The sequence below is a fragment of the Lathamus discolor genome, chromosome 8 (assembly GCF_037157495.1).
Source record: "Lathamus discolor isolate bLatDis1 chromosome 8, bLatDis1.hap1, whole genome shotgun sequence".
Lineage (NCBI taxonomy): Eukaryota > Metazoa > Chordata > Aves > Psittaciformes > Psittacidae > Lathamus > Lathamus discolor.
The window spans coordinates 2,777,289-2,799,724 of NC_088891.1; the positions used below are offsets into that span (position 1 = coordinate 2,777,289).

The 22,436-nt window shown below is 39.0% G+C and overlaps 1 protein-coding gene across 10 annotated transcripts in view; it reads left to right on the forward strand.

Moving 5' to 3' along the window:
* MEGF11 (multiple EGF like domains 11) overlaps nt 1-22,436 on the forward strand; it is a 284,475-nt gene that overhangs the window by 76,863 nt on the left and 185,176 nt on the right. For 8 of the 10 annotated variants that reach the window (XM_065688547.1, XM_065688551.1, XM_065688554.1 and 5 more), the window contains 4 exons: nt 2,844-2,954; nt 7,306-7,429; nt 9,905-10,006; nt 11,563-11,663. In XM_065688547.1, the coding sequence (XP_065544619.1) occupies nt 7,314-7,429; nt 9,905-10,006; nt 11,563-11,663 (319 nt within the window). In that variant the 5' untranslated portion in view covers nt 2,844-2,954; nt 7,306-7,313. The remainder of the gene's footprint in view (nt 1-2,843; nt 2,955-7,305; nt 7,430-9,904; nt 10,007-11,562; nt 11,664-22,436) is intronic. The other 2 variants (XM_065688549.1, XM_065688550.1) reach the window with 1 other exon arrangement.

Genomic DNA, 22,436 nt, shown 5'->3' on the forward strand with positions numbered 1-22,436 from the left:
ATTAGTTCTTTTATTTGCACTGAGCAGCACTTGCTTCACTGGATGATGTAGCAGAAGGGGCCCAGCTAAGACTGAACAAACCGGACTCTGGATGCAGCTCTTCATCATTTTCACAGAATCACAGAATCCCAAGGGTTGGAAGGGACCTAAAAAGATCATCTAGTCCAACCCCCCTGCAAGAGCAGGGTAACCTACAGTACATCACACAGGAACTTGTCCAGGCGGGCCTTGAATATCTCCAGTGTAGGAGACTCCACAACCCCCCTGGGCAACCTGTTCCAGTGCTCTGTCACTCTTACAGTAAAGAAGTTCTTCCTGATGTTAACGTGGAACTTCCTATGTTCCAGTTTACACCCATTGCCCCTTGTCCTATCACTGGATATCACTGAAAAAAGCCTAGCTCCATCATCCTGACACCTACCCTTCACATATTTGTAAACATTGATGAGGTCACCCCTCAGTCTCCTCTTTTCCTTGATAACTTCTCCATAAACTGTAAAAATATCTAAATTTTGCTTTTATTCTTTTATTTTCCAAGTCCTGTTGATTCAGAAAGTACCACAGGATTGTTTAATGTGTTTCATTCACAACATCCATTGTAACTTCAGCCATGATCTTTGGTTAACATGATCTAGGTTAATCTACAGAGCATAGAATACTTTTATCCTGAGAAGTTCAGGTTCCTGCTTAGGTTTATTGGCATTACCCCTATGACTAGAAGGGCAAAGCTGAAAGAAGCTTGTCTCCATTGTATGAACTCAAGTGTAAGAGAAGAAAGCTCCTAGTTTTGTACATCATGTTGGCATTTTCCCAGCTTGTGCCACTGCTGGGATTGGCCTCTTCAACTGTACAAACTGGTCCTGTGCCATGAGCTTCCCAGGAGACCTCAGAGGAACCTGCTGAAGGTCAGAAGCAGTTGAGCTGTCCTGGTCAGCTGTTTCTCCCCTTGTCTGTGTCACCTCCAGGCGACAAGAGACTTATGTCTGGAAATGATATCAGGGACATTTGTGAATAGCAGTGACTTCTGTATGTACTCAAGTATTTCCAGCTATTGAACTGCCTTCTTGACATCACAGGCAGAGATGCACACAGACCTTAGAGAAAGCAGTGCTTGAGAGAAGATGGAAAAGCTGAATATGTGACTGACAGCATGGGGTTTTTTAGCAAAAATTACACACCAGCTGTTTTGCCTGCATGTAAGGGATAATAATTTGCCCTCAGTACAATGACTTCTAGAGATTTAAATAGACCCTATTAACTGAAGTATCATCTTTTGTTAACAGAGGCAGCTTTTTGTCTACTGTCTTAATCATGCAAGATGTCAGGAGAGAGAACCCAGCAATACGGTGCATAGTCTAGTGTTTCTGCTACTTCTATCACTTGAATTTCTCTGTGCTCAGATGATAAGTGCCAGTGCTTTTGTATGCAGTACGCACTCCTTCCTAAAATGTTTATCTGTTTGAAACAGCTTTAAATTTTCATTAGAAACAAACCAAAACCACAACTTGCTGTTGGCAATATTACTGTTGGTTGTAGCACCAGTTTTTAGAGGTGACTAGTGAGTTTGAATGGCTTAGTTCTTGACTGCCCACATTAAACCAGCCTCTTTTGTAGCATGTTTTCTGAGCTCTGCATATTCTCCAGCCCTTTCACAGTATCTCAAGTTATTAATCATAAGTGAAGGCATCCAAAAAATCCTGATCAGTTTTGAAACTGATGGCCTCATTTAGCTTTCCTAACAGCTTGTTTCAAATAAAATCTGATGTAGAGCCAAGTGAAGTGAGTGTTTAAATGATCCCTTGCCTAAAGTATGGTGAAAATTTCAGATGGGATGAGAAGAAGGAATGCCACTGAGGGCAGCTTGTTGGAAGCTTGCTACTACTTTGAGACTAAAATAGTGTAATCAGCAAACACTCAGTCACTTTAATGCTCCTTCAGTGAAATCCAACTTCTTGTTTTCTGGCTTAACTCTTCTGTGGCATTTTCCTCAATTGCTCACACACAAATACTAGAGTACGTTTGAATTTTGATGCGCCTCAATTTTCTTATTTGGTAGCAACTATAATTAAGAACAGAATGAGGGAATATCTTGATAAATGTAATATATTTATGAAGAATCAACACGGCTTTGTAAAGGCACCATGAATTGTTAAAGCTCTTTGAGATAAACATGTGGATCACAAAGATCCAATTAGGTTTCCAGAGGGCTTTTTCAAGATCTTTCATCAAACTTCCTGAGAGAAACTCAACTTTTTTGTTGGGATATTACAGAAGAAAATGTCTATATTTAAATAAAATGTTGTTTATGTGATAGGAAATGACAGGAAACGAAGTCTCAGAATCAATGATTGATTTCTAACAAAGGAGCAAGGATGTATCAAATGAAATTGAGGATGCAGATGTAAAACCGAAGGAAGTATTTGATACCATCCATGGCTAGGATGTGAGACCATCCCAGGATGTTACTCACACTAAAATTTAGATTTAGGGGCTTGACATTTACATTTTAATGCATCAGAAATGATTAGAGAAATTATTGGGCTAGAACCCATCACATGTATTAAACACTTTTGCCACTTGTGGCTGAGGAAGTTGCAAATTGCTGGAAGGTACAAGGGTTGAAAAGGGACATGTTACTGTCAACCACCTTCTTCCACTCCATCCTAGACACTTGCTATTGGCTCAAAACAGGATAGTGCTCTGTGGTCTGGTATAACACAATTATCTTATGAGATAAACCATTCTAAATATATATCATTTCTGTCTTAATTTTTTTCCGCTCCCCCAAAACACACTTTCTTCGACCCAATATGTTTTCTCTTTTTCAAACTGACTGCTCACAGGGCCAAGTGATGTCTGAGGAGCTTTTGTCTGCTATCCTGTTAATGTGCTGTGTCTTCATATGCTGAGAGTCTGTAAAGCCAGGATCCATTAGGAATTTTTAGGACTTTGAGGTAAGACTTTTTTAAAGTGGCTCCTTGTTAAATGGAAATTTGTGGAGAAAAGTCAGGTTAATAAACTGCATATACATTTAGACATCGAAAGGAACGATTTTCAAAAGTACGTAAGGACTTTAGAATACTGCATGCTGATGAAAGACACTTCTGTAAATATTTTCCCTTGTTACAGCTGGACACCAAGCTCATTCCATACTAAATTGAGAGAAAAACATTCCATTTACAACTTCGTCATGTTTGCATTTCATGTTGAAGTCACATTATGAAACCTTTTGTGACAGGGATGACAAAAGGAGACGTGTCACTACTGCCCCTCAACAGGAATGGTCATTTTTAGATAAATTTTCTAGTCTGTCAGCCCAGGAAACAGAAGAGAAATTGAACCTGTGGTTTTGGTTTGCTCTTTACTCCCAGTATACCAGTATGGAGTAGTCCTCTTTCCCAAGAATATTGCCCAAAACCAGGTATTCAACACCTAAAGAAAGCTTAAGGGGATACTTCCTTCACCCAGCAAGGATTCTTTGGGGTCCTGTTTTCTCTGCACACAGGTCTAATCTTGAGTGGTGCTGTCATCCTCAGCTTGTGTTGTACAAACTCTAGAAGAGAGTTACAAACATGCTTTTGTCCACACTCTGATGTACGTTGTCCAATTTAAACTATCACCTGCATTTCCTGGTCTCCTTGCAAACCCCTGCACAGTTTCCTCAACAGAGATTTTTGTGAGGTGAATCCACAGACAGATAAATCAATGACTTGACACCTACCAGTTTTTCTACAGCTAAGATTTGGGACTTAACAGTGAAAGTGTATTTCTTTTGTACTGGAACCAGTGATATGTGTCAATATTGTAGGTGAAATACTGAAATTCATTCAAAAAGGAATGAGGTATGTGAAAATGGCTCAATAAGTATCAGATACCTAACCTGATCAGTTGTAATCAGCAGAGAGGGAGACACTTGTGAGAAATCACCAGCTTGTATTTTGGACTGAAAACCCCTCTCTCATGCCAAATTGTACTTAAATTGACTTCTTTCACTCCTGAAAAGAAAAATCAGGCCTGGAAAGACAAAAAAGTTAGAGTCCATTTAGGGACTGCACAGAGGACCTCTGTGCCATTTGTTTTCTTGTTAAAAGGCTACATCTTTAATGAAGGTATAGGCTTTATCCCCCTGAAAAGCTGATGCTGCTTCCTTGGAGAATATGTTCCAAACATTAAACAAAATGCAGGAATGTAGGATCTATCTCCTGTTCTCTGCTTTCACGGGAGCCTGCTGGAGTGCAGCCTTCAGCTCTGGGGCTTCCAACATCAAAAGGATGTGGAACTGTTGGAGTGAGTCTAGAGGAGGCCAGAGATGCTGTGAGGGCTGAAGCAGCTCTTCTCTGGAGCCAGGCTGAGAGAGCTGGGCTGGTTCAGCCTGGAGAAGAGAAGGATCCTTAAGGGGAGACCTTTAGAGCAGCTCCAGTGCCTAAAGGGGCTACAAGAAACCTGGATAGGGGCTTTGGACAAGGGTCTGTAGGGACAGGACAAGGGGAATGGCTTTAACCTGCCAGAGGGGAGACTGAGATGAGCTCTTAGGAACAAGTTCTTCCTGTGAAGGTGCTGAGGCGCTGGTACAGGGTGCCCAGAGAAGCTGTGGCTGCCCCATCCCTGGCAGTGCTCAGGGCCAGGTTGGACAGAGCCTTGTGTGACATGGTCTAGTGTGAGGTGCCCCTACCCATGGCAGGGGGTTGGAACTGGATGAGCTTTAAGGTCCCTTCTGTCCCAAACCATGCCATGATTCTGTGATGGTGGTGAGCAATAAAAGCTGAAAAAAATTCCCAATGTATTAGATGTCATTACTGGATTCTTTTTTGATGTTGGTTTTTAATATATGTGTTCCTATTTTTAGAGTTTTATTCTGAATCTTGTAATAGCAACCATTCCATTTTGGTATGAGGTCTTTTCTATTAACAGTGATCAAAGTGAAATATTTCATATGAGTTAGGAAAAGAGACACTTGAGATGAATGAGGTTTCGCTTTATGTAGTGAGTTGGATGTTTCTGATATACGATCTGACTTACAAAGTTGGAAAATTAATTGCACAAAGCAGTTCATTTCTAAACAGATAATAAATTCATATTAGCATTCAAAGTTTAGAAAACAAGTTTGAACCTTTTTCAAATACATTACAAACAAATATTCTGTGTGCTGTTTAGTCTTATAAATAATTCTTTGGTGTTCGGTTTAAAACCCAAACTGATACTTTGTTTTCTTAAGAACAAGCTGACATCTCTAAGAACTACACAATTCAAATATAGGGCTGCTTTATTTAAATGTGAAGAGGCTAGCTCTCTTAATGTAGAAGTCAAGCTGTCTTTCTGCCTCTGGTTAATTTAGGGATAAACCCAGGCTGTTGATGTTCTCTAGAAGTCAACAAACTGAGCACAGAATCATGTTTTGATTTAAAACCCCCTCTATTAAGGACTGTATTTCCTTAAGTGGCTTTGCCTTGCCCTTGCTTTGATACTTGTGTTGATCAGAAGCAGGCTTTCCTCTGGTCCAATTTTTTCAGTCTTACCAGGAACCAAAGATACAGAGGATGAAGAAGGGGGTTAAATTGCAACCTATAAACATAGTTCTCAGTACGCTGTCCTCTGTATTTTGGCATTATTCAAATGGCATGTACTTTAGTGCATTAAAGGCATCTTTTGAAGTGTTTGTTTGTTTTTTTTTTTTTTTGTTTAAAAACCTGTCTGTCATTTTGTTGAGCCTCATACTTCATAGTTCACATGTGTTGGTACATGCTATGCTAACAGAAAGTTCAATTTACACTCAAGCTCTGGATTTGAACGTTAGGTTTGTTGAACTTCTGTCCCATGAGCACTTCCCGGTCAGCCCCATCAAGACATTTTCCTCCATGTCTCGGACAAGTGTAGTGAGTGTCTTTTCAATAAACAGAGCTCCTTCTCATGCCATCAGCCCTCTTAATTTCCTGAGGAAGCTTTTGCATTGTTGCCATAGGACCTTGAAACAGCCTGCAGGTGGGGAATGGTACTTTCAGGCTTAAATCCATTTCATGAGGATCATTAGCATTCTGTCATGTTAATTAACATTAATATGACTTACATGGCTTAAGACCTATCTTTGGGTTTAGCTGAGCTTTAGGAATAATTCAAAAGATGAGCTGTTACTCCCATTGGGATCCTGACTTCAAATCCACTAAAGGTAATGGGTGTCCTTGAACTGGATAAGATGGCTTTGAATCAGGAGGTAGTTTCAGATCAACTTTCCTGACTGTCCCTCTGCTGTTCATTCTGCTTTGTGACAACTTCTTTATGCTGGGCTGTATATCAGTGCCATGCAGAGCAAACCTCTTAACTTCCCTTTTGCTGTTCTGGACCATAAGGCAATGAGCCATGTGTTTTTTTAGATGATCATATGAAGCTTCAGTCTATTTTTAGGGCAGTCTTGTTGCCAGGAATAATTTCTGGGACTTTTAATTTCAGTGGTGGATTATGTGATGATGTGAATGTCTAAAATGGATATTTTAAAATATTTTTTACTGACTTAATGTTTAACAGATTAACACCTCTGTAAAGTTACATTTAAAAGCAGCTTCATATTTCCTATCTGTTTCATATTGTTGGCTGACATCACTGGGGGCCTCTAGGCAAATGCTGTGGCTCTGGTTTCAAAGCCCCAAATGAGCAATAAGTATGTATAACTCAGTACATTCAATAGATGAACTGTTACATGATGAAGAGCCCAAAGCTAATAAATTTTATACAATCTGTTTCCAACTTCCATGCAAATATTTTTATTTAATCTTTGGTTTTCTGCATAAAATGACCCAATATTTTGACCTGTGTCACTGTAAGTGATTCCCCATCTGAGAGTTAGAAAGCAAATTGATTTTGCTTCAGTCATGTAGTATGCCTATGTCTGAGCTCTAGCATACTATACTGACACAAGTAAAGCCCATTTAAGTAAATCAAAGGGGGTATTTGGGTATTCTTCCTTTTGCCTATAGGCTGATGGAAGAATAGTTTGTTTTAATACCTCAGTAATTTATTTTGTTGTCACAGACAGCTGTAAAAATGATCAGTAGCATCAATGTTCTTTGGAAGAATCATTGGGGTTATCAATGTCTTGGGTAGCTTAATCATCAAATTCATCAGGTTTAGTAGGTTTAAATGTATAAATTCCTTTCAGATTGCATTGGCTGTTTAGCTGATTGCTTTTTGAAGTATTTGAATCTGTAAATAACTCCACAGTATTTGGATATGCACAAAAGCAAGGGTGAAAAGGCCCAGAAGAATGTTTTCTTCAAAATTGTCTTTAATGACTACTTTCTTTTCTTCACCCAGGTACAACAATGGTGGCACATATGCTGGTCAAGTGGATTCTAAAAGGGCTTATTCTGTCTTCTCTGCTCAAATGTACTCTGTCCCTAAACCCAGATGATCCAAATGTTTGTAGTCATTGGGAAAGGTAATGTATAACATGCTGTTTCAGATCTTTACATACAATAGGCAAACTAAGAGCCATAATTTGCTAAATGCCACCCTGCCTCACGAAAGAACATGGATTTGCATGACAGAAAGAGTGCTTCTGAGCAGCTTTGGGAATTTGGGTCATCCCAAAGAATTGCTTCTAAAGCTTGAGCTGTGTGTAGACCACATACCCCTCTGTTACCTTTCTGCTCAGTTGTACTTCGGAAAGCTCCTCCATGGTTTTAGCTAGAGCACTCCACAGGTATTTTCATTTACCATGGAGAGACCTAGAGAAATGGTGGCCTTATTCTGTCTTGCTTTTTTCTGGTTGTGGTCAAGTAGGACTATTAGAGATTTTGACTAAGTTTTACGCTCTTCCTGCTGCACCGTGCAGGTTTATTCTGTATGTCCTGAACTTTGTGACTGTATCTGCCACATTTGTGTCAGCAACAAAGAATATCTACTTGAAAGCGCAGAGAACTAAAGGCCCTGGTAATTCTTGTTCTCTCTATTGTTACAGTGTCCTCATTTTAAAAGTGGATCTGTGCCGGACAGTTCTTATAAGTACATAGAAACCCACCATCTTTGATAGGGGTCACAGTCATGCAGGGTCTGTTTACAGAGGCTAAAGTTCCTGTACTCTAAGCTTAACTCACTAAATTTCCAGTTCTGTGGTTTAGTTTCATACAAATATGCATTAGTGTCCACTTTAGCAAAATAAACCCTTTTAACAAGAGCAGAGATGGACTCCTATTTTAATGGCACCGTGGTTTGATTTTAGAGAGTTGTTTGCAGGTTTCTTGCAACTGCAAAGCAAAAACTAGAGCGGAAAGGATTTTGCAGTCTGTATTGTGAGGTGAAGTGCATTCAGAGCACAGGAATAAAATATTGATTTTGTCTGAAGATAGTCAGCAACCCAGAGACCCAATCAAGGAGAAACAAAAATTAAATACCAAAATTGATTGGCTGTACTGACCAAGATGACTTTGTTACTTAGATGTTAATAAATCAAAGGGAAAAGATTGTTAGGGCAATTGCCGGATAACAACCAGGATCATAAAATAATAATCAAGATTTCTGAGTGTTACTGCTTTGTGTTAATAATGAGCAATGTAAATATTTTACATTTTGCCATTAGTGGCAGTAAAATCATTATTGTCAAACCCAGCAAACTGTGACAGAGGGCAAAAGCAATATCTTGTAGAATCTTGGCTTGTATAGAAGGGGCATGGCAAGCAGGGCAGTAATAGTCCAGCCTTCGATTTCAAGCCAGTCAGACCCTCCAAGCAAGTATTTTGGTATTACCTAATGGGTGCAATCTTGCAGGGCTTAATCACATCAGCAGTCCCACTGACAAGAAGGAAATCACTTGGAGGATTAAAACAATCAATATAATTAATGATTTGGAGGGTCTAATTCCTGAGTCTTGACCCTGCCTAGAATGATTTCAGTATCATTCTCCAAAGATATTGTAGATCTGACAAAGTTGAGCTTGTTTCCAGATCAGAACCTGAGATTGAGTCTCTTGGACAGTGCACACACTCACTATAGGGCAATACAGTGTTCCAAAGGACTGACACTAGCAAGTCCATGAGTTTTGTATTCCTCTATCACATGAGGAGCCCAGACACTTTCAGTATAATCATAGCAATTAATATAGTACCTGATACATTAATAAGTAGTGTTTTGGGAAGGAGATTAATAAATTGTTAGTGTTGTTGGAGCTCTGTGATTTCTAACCAGCTCGCCCAGTTTTGGTTTCTATCCATTCAGTTGTACAAAGAGAGCTAATCCCATTCTAACCGTATGTTCCAAATCTAGATACCAATTAACTCACATTACAATTTTCACATAGCCCTGAGGTTATTTCTGCTACAGATTAAAAGGATTTAACTTGTGCGGCAGAAGAATAAACACTCTTCAACATCTTTTATAAATGATCCTATTTGATTGGTCCTCCCAATATTTGAAGTAGTGGTGCTGTTTCATCCTAAAATGATGTATCGGCATCCCGTCACAGTGGCAACATGCAGCATTGCTAAATTAATACAAACTGACTGCTATTTTGGAGTACAAGCAAAAATCGACAGTCCTAGGCAGGAAGGCAGCTGGGATGTTTTAAAACCATGGTGCTTTCCTCTCTTTTAAAATGTGCAGCATTAAGTCAACCAAATACCCTTTTCACCGTCTAAACTACCATGAATTTAGTCCTTTTTCCAGAGGGGAATGGTTTCTACTCAGACTGAAATCTCTATTTCTGTTATGGAGCCAAAGTTAGCAGCATTGCCAGAATTTTCAGGAAGAGCTGTGGCTGAAGGAAGCCCTTTTTTGATTTGTAATAATGCCCAAAGTTTCTGAGATTATTGATTTAATTCTTTTCATACTGAAGTTAGATGAGTAGCATATACAGGGAACTGAAGCTTTTCAGGTTGCAACAAACAGCCTTTCACTTCCTTTTTCCGTCTACTCCTAGCTATGCTGTGACAGTCCAGGAGTCTTATGCTCATCCTTTTGATCAGATCTATTATACAAGATGTACTGACATACTGAACTGGTTCAAGTGCACCAGACACAGGTAAGAACTAATCCCCAGAAATTTTAGTTTTGTTTTGCCTTTTTCTTTCCTCACATACCTTTTATTTATGCAAGTTTTTGTGGTACTGTAATATAGATATGTGTGGAAAGGTGTTTTTCAGCACAATAGCCAGGGTGTTTGGCATTCTAGAGGCATTGATTGAAGTAGGGAGATTTTTGTATGAAATTTGGGTGAGGTCAATGATAGTCAGTCCCTTACAGGGCCATTCAGGAGTGTGTTTCTTTGCCATCCACCTTTCCATGGACTGGAAGTGATTATTGCATGACCAACCATGGCCAGCTTTCTTTTCCAAATGGTCACTACATGTCCAGGTTTATGGTCAGAAGTCCCTGAAGCTCCTAAATACTGAAGAATTGGATGCTTCAGAGTTAGTGATAATTATGAATGGATCCATATTTGAAATACTGCACCCAAATCTGTGTTGAATATCTGGTAAAATAAGGATGGATCCATTTCTAGCACTGATACCAAGAGTTAATTTTTCCCAGGCTCCAAGATATTGCTGTTAATTCATTCTGATTCCAAGTACAAAAGTATCCTACAAACATCCACTAATATTTGAAATCTTTCAAGGGGGTTTTAGCAAGCTAATTGGTACCTTAACTCTCAGTTGCAAAGAGGTTGTTCAGCACTATCCTAGTCTGGCTGTGGGTTTTGCTTTTTAACCTCTGTGTTCTGATGTATGGAATTGAACAGGGGTGCAGAACTTCCTGCACTGCTATATAGACTGGAAAGCAGCAGAGTAAATTTGATCAATTTATCTAGCATGAGTGACAATAGATTTTTTTCAGTTTAGGTAATTTCAAATAAACTGACATGAATAAAGCTGCTATATAAATATACAATAGATAATATATATAATATAATGTAATACAATATAATATGATACAATATAAACAGTCTGTTAATATTCCTTTTCTAATGTAGTATCATTGCTAACTCTAGAATAGGTCTAGAGAAGCTACAGAATGCTTAAAATCATTTCTGTAGACCACATATTGTAGTGGAGAAAACATGCTTAAAATATGCCACTGGGACTATAATGGCATTTTGCAAGGCATTAGTGCCTTAGAAGGGTTAGCAAGTAGGAAGAAATCACTTGGGATTAACTTTTCATTTTGTGTAGTGAGAGCAGTTTCCGTTGTGGTAATGGCTTGTGTAGTGCACTGACACAGTGGAAGATTCTGCTCCTTCCACTGGTGATACCTGACATTGCTGATTTGCAGAAATGAATCATCTGCTCTCAAAGAAACTCCTTGCCCTTGCTTTAGGACTGGGGAAATGGTTAAGATAGCAGTCCTAGGAAGAGCTGCAGTGGTTGACTGTCATGAGTACTGTGTTTATAATACAAGTTATATTTCAAGTTTCAAAACAAATATTGATTTTTTTTTTATTGTGGCTTTTAATATCAAAAGCTTTCATGCATTTTAAATAATTATTGAATGCTATCCTTACTATAATTTAACACAAATATAATTCCAACCGTAGGCATTGATTTTCTGTATTGTCAAATGGTTTTCTGTCTTGCCATTTAGAATAAGTTATAAAACAGCCTATCGAAGAGGACTAAGAACTATGTATCGGCGAAGATCGCAGTGTTGCCCTGGATATTACGAAAGTGGAGACTACTGTATACGTATGTACAGAGCTTTGCTTCAGATCTGACAATTAAAAGTAATTTTTGGAGGAGCTGTAGGCTCATTAAAGATGTATTGTGGTAGTAATATTAAAGGCTGATTTTCAGAGCTGCTCAGAACCTTCAGGTCCCACTGATTTCAGTCAGGATTGCAGATACTGAACCGTTCAGGTCAGTTCAGTATGTGTATTCCAAGTACCTAAGCAAAATTTTGCTGAAATCACTGGGGAGGCTGTTAATCAAGTTCCTGAGTGCTTTATTGAATCAGACCATACTTTGGGGAGTTATTTATGCAAGTATGTACTAATGTTAAAGAATTAGGGGAACTAAAACCACACTTACGTGTAAACTATCACAGAGTTTATTAAGCAACATAAAGTTTCTGCCTCTTAACTTCGAAAGATCTTAGTTCAGGTACAAACATTTAAAATCTCACTGTTTCTCACAGTTCCTGTCAATGATTTTGCTGTTTCTAAAGCTTCACAAATGTCAGAACTTTGTCCTGTCTGCACTGTATAAGTCAATAAAAAGCTCTGGAGTGCGTTAGGTCAGTCTTAGGTGGACAAGAAGTGAAATGGATCATTCAAGAACACCTAAAAGCTTTGCTAGTTAAAAATGTCTTGTACATTAATGTGTGTTATCGGTGTTGCAGCTTCGCTCAGGAAGCGGAGCTGGGAGTCTCTTGTCTACATCTTGTTAAAATGGGATTATGACACAAGAAAAACCCAAGAAGGTTTTGATGATCATCAGAATTGAAATTTTATAGGCAGGTTTAAAATGCCACAGAATAATTTAGATATTAAAGTAATACAATTATCCAGCTAACTTTATATATCTTGACACAGTGCTTTAAAGCTATTTGTATCTAGCCGTGTTGGTGTTTCTATCTGAATAACTATATTGTATTTAAAATGTAGTACAGAAGCACCTCAGAAAAATGAATAGACTCTAATCTCATTTTAAATGACCTTTATGCCAAACAGTTACTTTGAGGGGGCTTTGGACTCTGCAAAGTTACCAGCGCTTTGAGATAAGGCTGATAGAATTAGCCTGATTTTACAGAGGGAGTAATCATTTGATCTTCTGAAATGTGAAGTGCTGTTACTCAAGTTCTGAAAAGCATGACCAATTGCTGAAGCCCTTCCCATGTTAAGTATGTAGTTACCTTTAAACTCCTCTGGGGTTATTATCATTTCAGCAATTGCTCCACATACATTTATTATCAACTTGATTTTGTGACTCAAAATCCTGTCTGGCACAGAACGTACTTATTTTCACTTTTCTCTCTGCAATCTATCGATGTCTTTTATTTTCTGTTTTTTAATTGCCATACTGGTTGCAACAACAGGAGATCTCTGCAGAGCTTCTCATTTTATGAGGATATTAACATTTATTTTGAAGTGCTTTTTGGTTAGTATTAATCCTCAAGAGTCCTGCTGCTGCCAGAAAAATATTGTGGAGAAAGAACAGCACAGACCATAAGCCAGAGTTCTGCTAATGCAGGACAGACAGCAGGTACCTGGTCAGACCAGTTGTATTTTTGAAACAGTGTAGGTGATATTTAAGTTCACATGTGCAGGAGTCAGGTTCTTACACTGAATGTTCTGCATGGTCAGAAATGTGAAGTGCATGCCTCAAGGCCGTTTTCTGTCTATCCTCCTTCCTGGGAGACCTGAGCAGCAAATGCTGCTGAAAGAGAAATGATGTAAAGGAAGAAACTCTCCATCATGATTGATTCTAGATACGTGGTCTTACTGCTTTGATACCACAAGAAGCCACAAAGGAAAACCAATCAACCAACTGAAAAACCTCATTGAAACTCTCTGACCCTGCAACCAGCAGTTTGAAGGCTCAACAATATTTTGCAATAGTGATCTTTTTCATGTCATACCTCCTGTTTCTAACACATAAACCACTTGTCCTATTAGTTTTGTTTTGGTTTTTTTTCCACAACATATTCGTGTGCCAACAAGCAAGTTCTTCCATTCATCATTCTTTGCAGTCAGCAGTGAATTTCTTTTTTGTTCCTGGTGGCACCTCCCTGCTTTTGTCTCTTTCCTTACCCACTTGTTTCTTTTCTTTAAACTGATGTTGTCTTCTGTTGCCTACCAAGCTAGTCTAGCACTACTGTCCCATATTCCTCCAGACATGCTCAGTGCCTTTTCCTTTAATGGCAGCAGCTACAAGGGGGAGGTCAGGAGACACCATCAAAATCATCCCACTTTCCTGTGCTGCCATAGGGCTGCACAGTTCAAGATGAGCCTCCTTCTGCTAAGCCCCACTGCCACAAAGGGAAGGAAGCTCCAGCCCTGCAGAGAAGGTTCTCCAAACCCAGCCAGCCCTTTAAAATCTATTCCATTAGTAATCATGGAAGCCACTACAACATGAGGAGGAGAGAATACATCCCGCAGTGAGCCTGATGATCAAAAGAAAGTTTGATTAAAAAACATTGTGTAGATTAAAGGCTAATTGGTTCTTCTTTCATTAATAGCAGTCTTTATTTCTTGCAAAAGTTAAATAGCTTTGTAATTAACAGTGACATGTTTAGACTAGAGGAGGCTGAGTTTAAATCTCTATTAATGACTGTTTCTTGGATTTTAAAGCAGGAGTGAAGGCTTTCAGTGACTGTTTTGATCTTTTCCCTTCTCATTTATTATTTTTAAAGGAATGTCAGATATACAGTTTTATCTCTGTCCTCCTGTTGGACTTACAAAATGGGTTTTGTCTAAGAAAATCTACTCTTGGTTCTATGTAATCAGGATGACCCAGAACTTCTTGCTCTGCCAGTCTGGTGTTTTCTTTGCCTTTCTGAGTTCTGGATATGCTGCTGCCCCAGAGAGTGTGGAATTCAGGCACAAGGTCAAATAATTAATTTGTTGACTGGTAAGTTATACCTCTGGCCAGTTCATTAGCACTTAGGCTAAGCAGTTTTGGGCTATGAAATTGCCTTTGTGCCTATAAAAGGCTTGGAATATCTTGGGGTTGTAATGGTATTCCAAAAATTCCACCTGAAAAATGCTGCAAATACACACCTGCATATTTTTTTCCATTGATGTCTTCAAAATGGTTGCTTCCATTCTGGTGGTTTTGCAAATTGATTCCCCTTCTCTGAATGTTCTTATACATGACATAGCTTTTCACTGAGCTCTCCCTGAAAACAAACAACACAGGCTGGGTAGTAAATCAGAGCAACTGTGATTGCCTGTACTTTGTATGCTAAGGTAAGCTTTTGGCAGAGCAAATGCATAAACTGCAGAAAATCTTTTTCTTAAACCACCACAGGGTTCAACTGCACTTCAAGGTTTGCATAAGGATGTTTTAAAATCATATTGCCTGATTGTATCGCATCTCTGACCACTTTGCTGGTCAAAAAAAAAAAAAAGATCAAGAAAAGGAATATTATGTGGCTCTTCTGTAGTTTTGACCCATTGAGTAGATGGTAATAGGATGCTTCCCTTTAAGAACATGTCAAGTGGAAAGATTCCCTGTGTACTAAATGGGTACACTTTTGTCTGGGAGACCAATGCTTTGTTCAGGCTGTCCATATTAATCTTATTCTTGCACAACAGATTTATATAAAAGAGATGTTTCTTCTAGGTAACAAAGGGTCAGAGACCCAAGCATCAGAGAAAAGGAAGCCAGGACTGCAACATCTGCTGTTCTTGGCAGAAAAACACCAGTATGAAACACAAAGTTGGGAATTCACCTTTTCTTCACAGATTGAGATATTTTAACTTTAAACAGTTTTATTTTTCACTCTGCTACCTTACCCTCTTCTTCTAATGTCTAAATCTATGCAATGTGACAGGATGTAATAATGACAAGATTAGCGATTAAACAGTCTTACTGGTGCCACTTATCTATCATTCAAACCTGCCAAAATTCAGTAGAGTTATAGACTGACCATGGGTCTTGCCTTTCTCGGCGAAGATATTATTGATCTCAGATTGTTTCTCAACATTCGACTTTCCACATTACATTTGCCACAACCATCATTCAGGGCTCCTTGACTTTGACAAATCTTTTGACAGAGAAATTCTTGGTCTCACTGGTTGGACCTCAGTTTGTCACCTAGAGTGATGGTTCACTTGGACATTATTGTATTTGCAGGTAGTTATATACCCATCTTTCCAGCCTATGTCTGAAACCTTTAATGAATTTCAAAACCAATGAGGAATGTTCTGTTAATAGCTGACTTGGTGAAATTGTGCAAATTTAGGACCTGATACTTTTGAGGGTTTTAAATAATGTTTCATAAATCCTGCAATTCCATCAGACACACCAACTTCATAGCATGATGTATGCTTTGATTGTAGCAATGGGAACATTCATACTTCAGGACTGCGCTCCCGTTTACAAGGCTACATGTCTCGTAGCTTTTGTGATCTTTGAAAAGGCCATCTCATTGGAGCCATATGGCTGGTTTGTTAAACATCTGTACCATAGGAACAACAATGCCAGAGCATCCTGCCATCTGGATGAATTACAGTCCTTGCAATTCAATGTGTATGTTACAACAACACCGCAGTGGAGTGTACTTGTGATGAAAAGAAAAATAATAGCTTATGTGATCAGTGCAGAAGTTGCACACTCTGACAAACTGTTGAATCAGCGGCTTAAACTTCCTGAATATTCATAGCATTTGTTCGTATGTCAGATTTGTTGATTATTTTCACTTTGTCATGCAGAAGCTCATTAACATTTTAGAAGAAATGTTGTCCCCCTCCCTTCTCACCTCAATTCTAAATTCCTCATGGTGAGCATCCCTGTAACTTGAAAATATATTGTTTGAAAACTGCTGGACTTGGGAAATACATTTTTCTTATCTTTATAGACACACATTAAAGCTGGTGCTTGCAGTAAGAGCCTTACTGTTACATTATTCAACTACAGCATTCTGTACATCAATAATGCAACATAAATTAAGAGAAATGATCTAGCAGTACATAGATACTTTGTATCAGGGGACATTCCTTTTCTCTATCTGATTTGGGATGTATGAGTGCAAGAAAATGGTGTGGAAAGGCCATTCTACATATAAGGTTATTAATTATAGAGCTGAAATGACAGTAGGAGACTCTTTGAAATTTCTCCTTTTATATGCATTTGAGATGACTCCATACGTCTTTTTCCAGTGAAGAATATGGGGAAAATAATTCAAGTTCTGCATTCATATGTGAGGGGGTCTTGTACAGGAATTAAGAAATCATGCTTTTAATAGTAGTAGTCATAGTCACATTAGCAACAACATTATTACCAATGTGTAGTGACTGGGAGGAATCCCTGTTTTCTATTGAATGTTCAGGTGGGTTGATAGGACAGCAACAGAAGGAGTATGCAACAGAACTGGTTATCTGCATTCAACTTCTGCTACCCTACTCAGGGTGCAACCTTGGAGCTGTGTACAAATGCCTGATACCCCATTTTACAGAATACAGTGGGGCAGGTCACAGCCTGCAAACAGTAGAGGCCTTTGCTTATTCCTTCTGAACATCATGGGAGGTAGGATAGGAAGAGGGAGAAAGCCTTACAATTAGGTCAGCTCATTTTGTGGCATAAAGACATTGAGTTACAATTTAGTCTAAAGATAATGGAGAGACCTCTTTGCTGAGAAGGTGAAAAAATCAGTTCTCATCTCTCACCCATCATTTTACATTTGCAGTCAGCTTCTGGATGCTGATGGATTTGCAAAGATGCTGGTGGGGAGTAGTAATGAAATAAGGGAAAGACTTCTAGAAGAAATGCAGGAGAAGGAGGAGAAACAAAATGTTCATACAAAGGAATGAAGGTAGCATGAAGTCGGAAAGAGGCTTTGCTGAAGCTGTATAATGTCTCAAAGGGCTTAATAAATATCAGAGGAAAAATTACACAAGCATTATAGTTAGAAAAAGATTTAGACCGTTGCAAATGTAGCAGTAAAAAAGCTTTTCTGGTTGCTTTAGGCAGTCTCAGTTGGATCAGTATAAAAGAATACTGGGAAGGTAGACACAGAAGGAGGCACTGTATCCAGAGCTACTCAGTATTCATGCTAATGGACTGGATGCCTGGGAGCTTCAGCAGGATCAGAAAAAAGATAATCAGAAAAACATACAAAAATCAGAGATGTGAGCTCATTGCTGAATTCAGAGCAAGAGCCATGCACAGTTTAGTCCATTAATTTGCCCGCTTTTTAGCAGGTTGATCCCTAGGTGTGTAAATCAGCACAGATCCACCATGTTGGAATGGATATCTTCAGTTACTTCATCCTTACTTCTACATCTTCTTTAATGTCTTGATTTCCTCTGAAAATTCTCTTCCTCTTTCTGCTTTAATACAGCTCAGTGCTGTTAATGCTGATTTGCACTGGTTTTGAGGATATATACTTACAAGATATTGGCCATGTATCGGATCATGGAGGCAAAGAACTCCAGAAGATTTTTTTTTTTCTCTCCAAAAGACGTTGTTCATTAGTAGTCCAGATGTGTGGTGAGCTGGGTTAACTTATTGAAATCAATAGGGTCAGAAAGAAGATAGATGTGTGAAATGAAACACATGTTTAAAATTGAAGTTGTTTTCTTGACCACTCCTTTACATCCTTCTCCCATTTAGTAGATTTATTTCCCTTGTGCTTTGAAGACATAGGAAAGGAGGGGGAGATAGAGAGGAAAGGAAGTTACCTAAGTCTAGATGGCCTTTAGAAAGTGTTTCTGATGCACATTAAAAATCTGAGATAGCATCTTTTCCAGCTTCTTTCCTTTCATAGCTTCCCCTGGCTGTGACCTTGCCCTGACCAGTTCCAGAGTTTTTGTCACACATTAACTCCAGGTGTCTGGAAGCCATCAGCCAGATGGGGGGGACTGTTCTATGCAGATTCCTTGCTGACTGGAATAAAGTGTAAGTGCCAGTTGCCCCTCTTCCTCATTTCTAGGCATCTTGTCAGATTGAATCTGTAAATAAAAACGAATCAATACCACAAGAAGAATGTCTGAAGGGTGTACGATAGACTAATAGCATAGCCCAGTACCTGGTTAACCATACTGGTCAACACAGTGCCTGCTCGCTCACTGAGCCACACAGCTGCTCTCGCTTCCCCTGGCAGGAAAGTAAAGTGGAATAGGAAAGGAAGAGTGAAAGAAAGAGGAAAACTTGTGGATTGAGATTAAAAATTGTTTACTAAGGAAAATGGAAGTGGAAGAAGAGAGAAAAAAACCAAAGGGCACATAGATGGCCATTTCAAGTTTGCAGTAGAGTCAGTTGGCAAATCAGTGTTCATTTTTGGTTCCCTAATTATTCTTAGTGAAAGAAGATGATGATGATGTTGGCTGATAGCTTGAAAATCGTGTGTTAACACTAAATACTCTAGTCGTACAGTGTAAAAGTGTTAATCAGATAGCACAAACCAGCCGTGGATGCTTTGCCTAGAACCAGATACTCTGCTCACAGACATTCTCTTTTTCTTTGTTACAGGATTATAGCATTTCACTTCATATTTGTGTATTGTTGAACATACTTTTCACTTTGCTGAAGGTTTTTTAAAGCTCCCCAAGGAAATGTATCATGAAACTCCAGTCCATTGCACGTTTCTGAATAATTTATCTTCAGCTCTGTATTTGTAACACAGGCATTCACTTTGGCAAACCTCACTTTCTCTGATGCTCTAAGTCAAGAGGTATTTTCAATGTATTTAATCCCAAAGCTTTCCTTCTTTTTATTAAGTTTTTTTCCTTAATACTATGATTTACTTTCATTACTGTCATGCCCAGAAATTCATGTGCAAACCCACTAAAGATAGCCTTACTTGAAAAAGCTTTCAAGTTAAGTATGTAAATGGAGTCAAATAAAGAGCTCTTTTTCTGATTAAAAAGAAGAAACTGTCTATGGAACACATTATAAGCAAATTTGTAAAGAAGTTAAATCGGGTATTCAGTATAACAAGCAATAAAAGTAGGCTTTTTTGTTACAGCAGTGTAGTGCATATCTAAGCTCTGCTGAAGCAAGTCACTGGTACTATTTTAGGATCTGATATCACTACATCTGCATTGACAGGTGCCGTGGGTTAGGAGAATCTGCAGTTTGTATAGAATTTCTTTTAAAACCATTATTAAAGGTATCCAAAATTATCTTTTTTCCCCACCAAATACTGTATAATGGTTGTGTTTATGCAAATGTTATGTAACATTTACCTTCTAGTAAAGGGTAGACATCTTCAGCAGCTTCTGATAATGTAGGTAGAAGTTTTTATTTCCAGATCCAATATTCTATTTTCAGGCAACAGTGTGAATCACAGGAATCGGGAAGTACATTTTACCTTGTGTCATTAGTAGAAAATTTCTCTAGACACTTAGACATTACTAAGGAATTGGACTTGATCCTAAATCAGACGGTCTGCAATCTAGAGCTGGGTACAGAAAAGTTTAGACTAGTGGCTTGGGATGAAAATCAGCCCCTATATTTACACAACAGTTTGTTTCCTGGGGTCTTTTTTGCAGTTCTTTTCCCTAAGTTGCTCTGAAAGACATCACTATGGTTCCTTTTGAAATGTGAGAAGAGTCAAAAGTGTCTGCATTTAAATATTCCATCCCCAGTACTGTTAGTGTAGCTTATTCATAACATGATCTTCAAACAAACTGTACTCCTATCCCTGATTTCATCAGGGTGACCTTCATTTGGAGTGTGTGGCTTGTTCTTCAATGAAGTCTGAAAAGCACTGGCCCTCTGGGGCCCATGCCATCCAATAGCCTGGCCTTGATGATGTGTTTGCCTTTAGAAATGTGTCCATATTCATCCTATTTTGGGGAGAAACAAAGAAAGGATTATTGTTAGATTGGCTTGATGAAATTTAGAATAAGAATGAAAAAAGATTTTGTTTGAAAAAATCAATAGTTTATTCAATGTGCTACAGGACTAAAATTTATCTGGGAGAATCAGAGTAATTTAGTTTTATTAGGTGTTGCATCACTCAGCAAAGATAGCCAGAAGTATCGTGCAGGCCAGATGTCTTTGTCTATCTACTTATGATCTTTTAGGAACATTTTCGAGGCGCACCCATCCTCACTCTGATACATGGCACATAGTCTCTGCCTACGAAAATCAATTAGCAGTGGAGCTGTGTCGTTTACTGACAGAAAATAGAACATTCTTGGCATGAGACCTGCAAATCAGTAATCGGAGATCTATGGGCATGTAGCAATGCTACCCAATCCTATGAGAAATATTTCTCAGGAACGGCAATATGGAATTTTTACACAAAGAAATTCACTTAATGCCCTGAGGGGAGGTAACCTGTAGCTAAATATGCAAGTGCTGTACTTCTGGGGTGATTCCAGAGAGCCAGGCAAGATAACTTGATTATTTTACGGTGCTGTTTAGGCCAAAGTCCTGCTCATGTCTTTCACTCTCTGCTATAGCACCTCTGAGAGTCTTGCCTTCCTCATCTTCCTCAGCTTTATGTTCCTCTAGTCTTTCTATGATGGAAATATTTGCTTATTTCTGACTTCTCACTTTTAGCTAGTTTCTGATTTTGTACTTTCCAACTGGCAGCTCACTTTCCATTCCAGCACAGCTTCTGGAGAGGCCAGATTGCAGATGAAGGTACCCATGCTCCTGAGTGGAGAGCAGTCATTGCTTCAGCAGTCTGTTGAGTGTTGTTTGATAGTAACTGCCATTACAGGTGGTTTGGTAGACCAGGTTATGTTTTCTCTTCTTCTTGTAGGTTTGGCTGCTTCTCCATATGTTGGCAGGAATAGCCAGGGATCTTGAGTATGAGCTTCTGTTCTTTCTATAGAATGGTTTGGATTGGAAGGGACCTTAAAGCTCATCCAGCTCCAACCCCTGCCATGGGCAGGGACACCTTCCACTGGAGCAGCTTGCTCCAAGCCCCTGTGTCCAACCTGGCCTTGAACACTGCCAGGGATGGGGCAGCCACAGCTTCCCTGGACACTCTGTGGCAGTGCCTCAGCACCCTCACAGGGAAGAACTTTTGCCTAAGAGCTCATCTCAATCTCCCCTCTTTCATCTTAAAGCCATTAAAATGGCCATTAAAGCCATTATTCCCCAGCCTGTAAAGAATTTCCTTCAGGTAACAAAACCTAATTCCCCTAAGGTTAAGAACAGAATGATTGGGGAATGCTTCCACTGCTTTTGGCAAGGGAGAATTGCTTCTTTCCTCTTCTGTCCTCAAAAAAAACAGGACCCTCCTGCTGACAAACACTATTTGACTGCATTTAGTTTTGGTGGAGTGAGGTCTGCTAGATCATATACAGAGTGAAAGACAATGCCCAAGAGTAGATGTTAGATAGAAATGTTGTTTCTAAAGATGCAATATAAAACACAATTTGCAGAGGAATTATCATTAGATTTGCTGATTGGATGAATCAAGTTCCAGTAGAAAATTGACCAGTGAAAATGTATTTTCTACAAATTGCTGCAAAGAGTTGGTCAATTTACCAAAGTGGAAGGAATAGATAGAGGGCACAGGAGGGGAAAAGCTTTCCTGGGTGATAGATTCTGCTCTGCTGATTCAGGATCTCTCTTAACCTCATTAAGAGTTTGAACTAGTGATAATGATTGTTGTGAACCCTGCAGTGAGGCAATGGGAAATCGTTTACCACAAAAAGTTAAATGCTGAAATTATCCCACAGAATAATATTGTATTAGAACATTGATCAGCAGAATTGATCTCAGCAGAAGTCTTTCCTCTCAACGTGGTAGAATGCAGTGATTATTTCTAGTTGAAGCAATGGCAGAGAATGTATAACATCAGTTGCAGGCCTTAAATGATCAACCACTATCAAT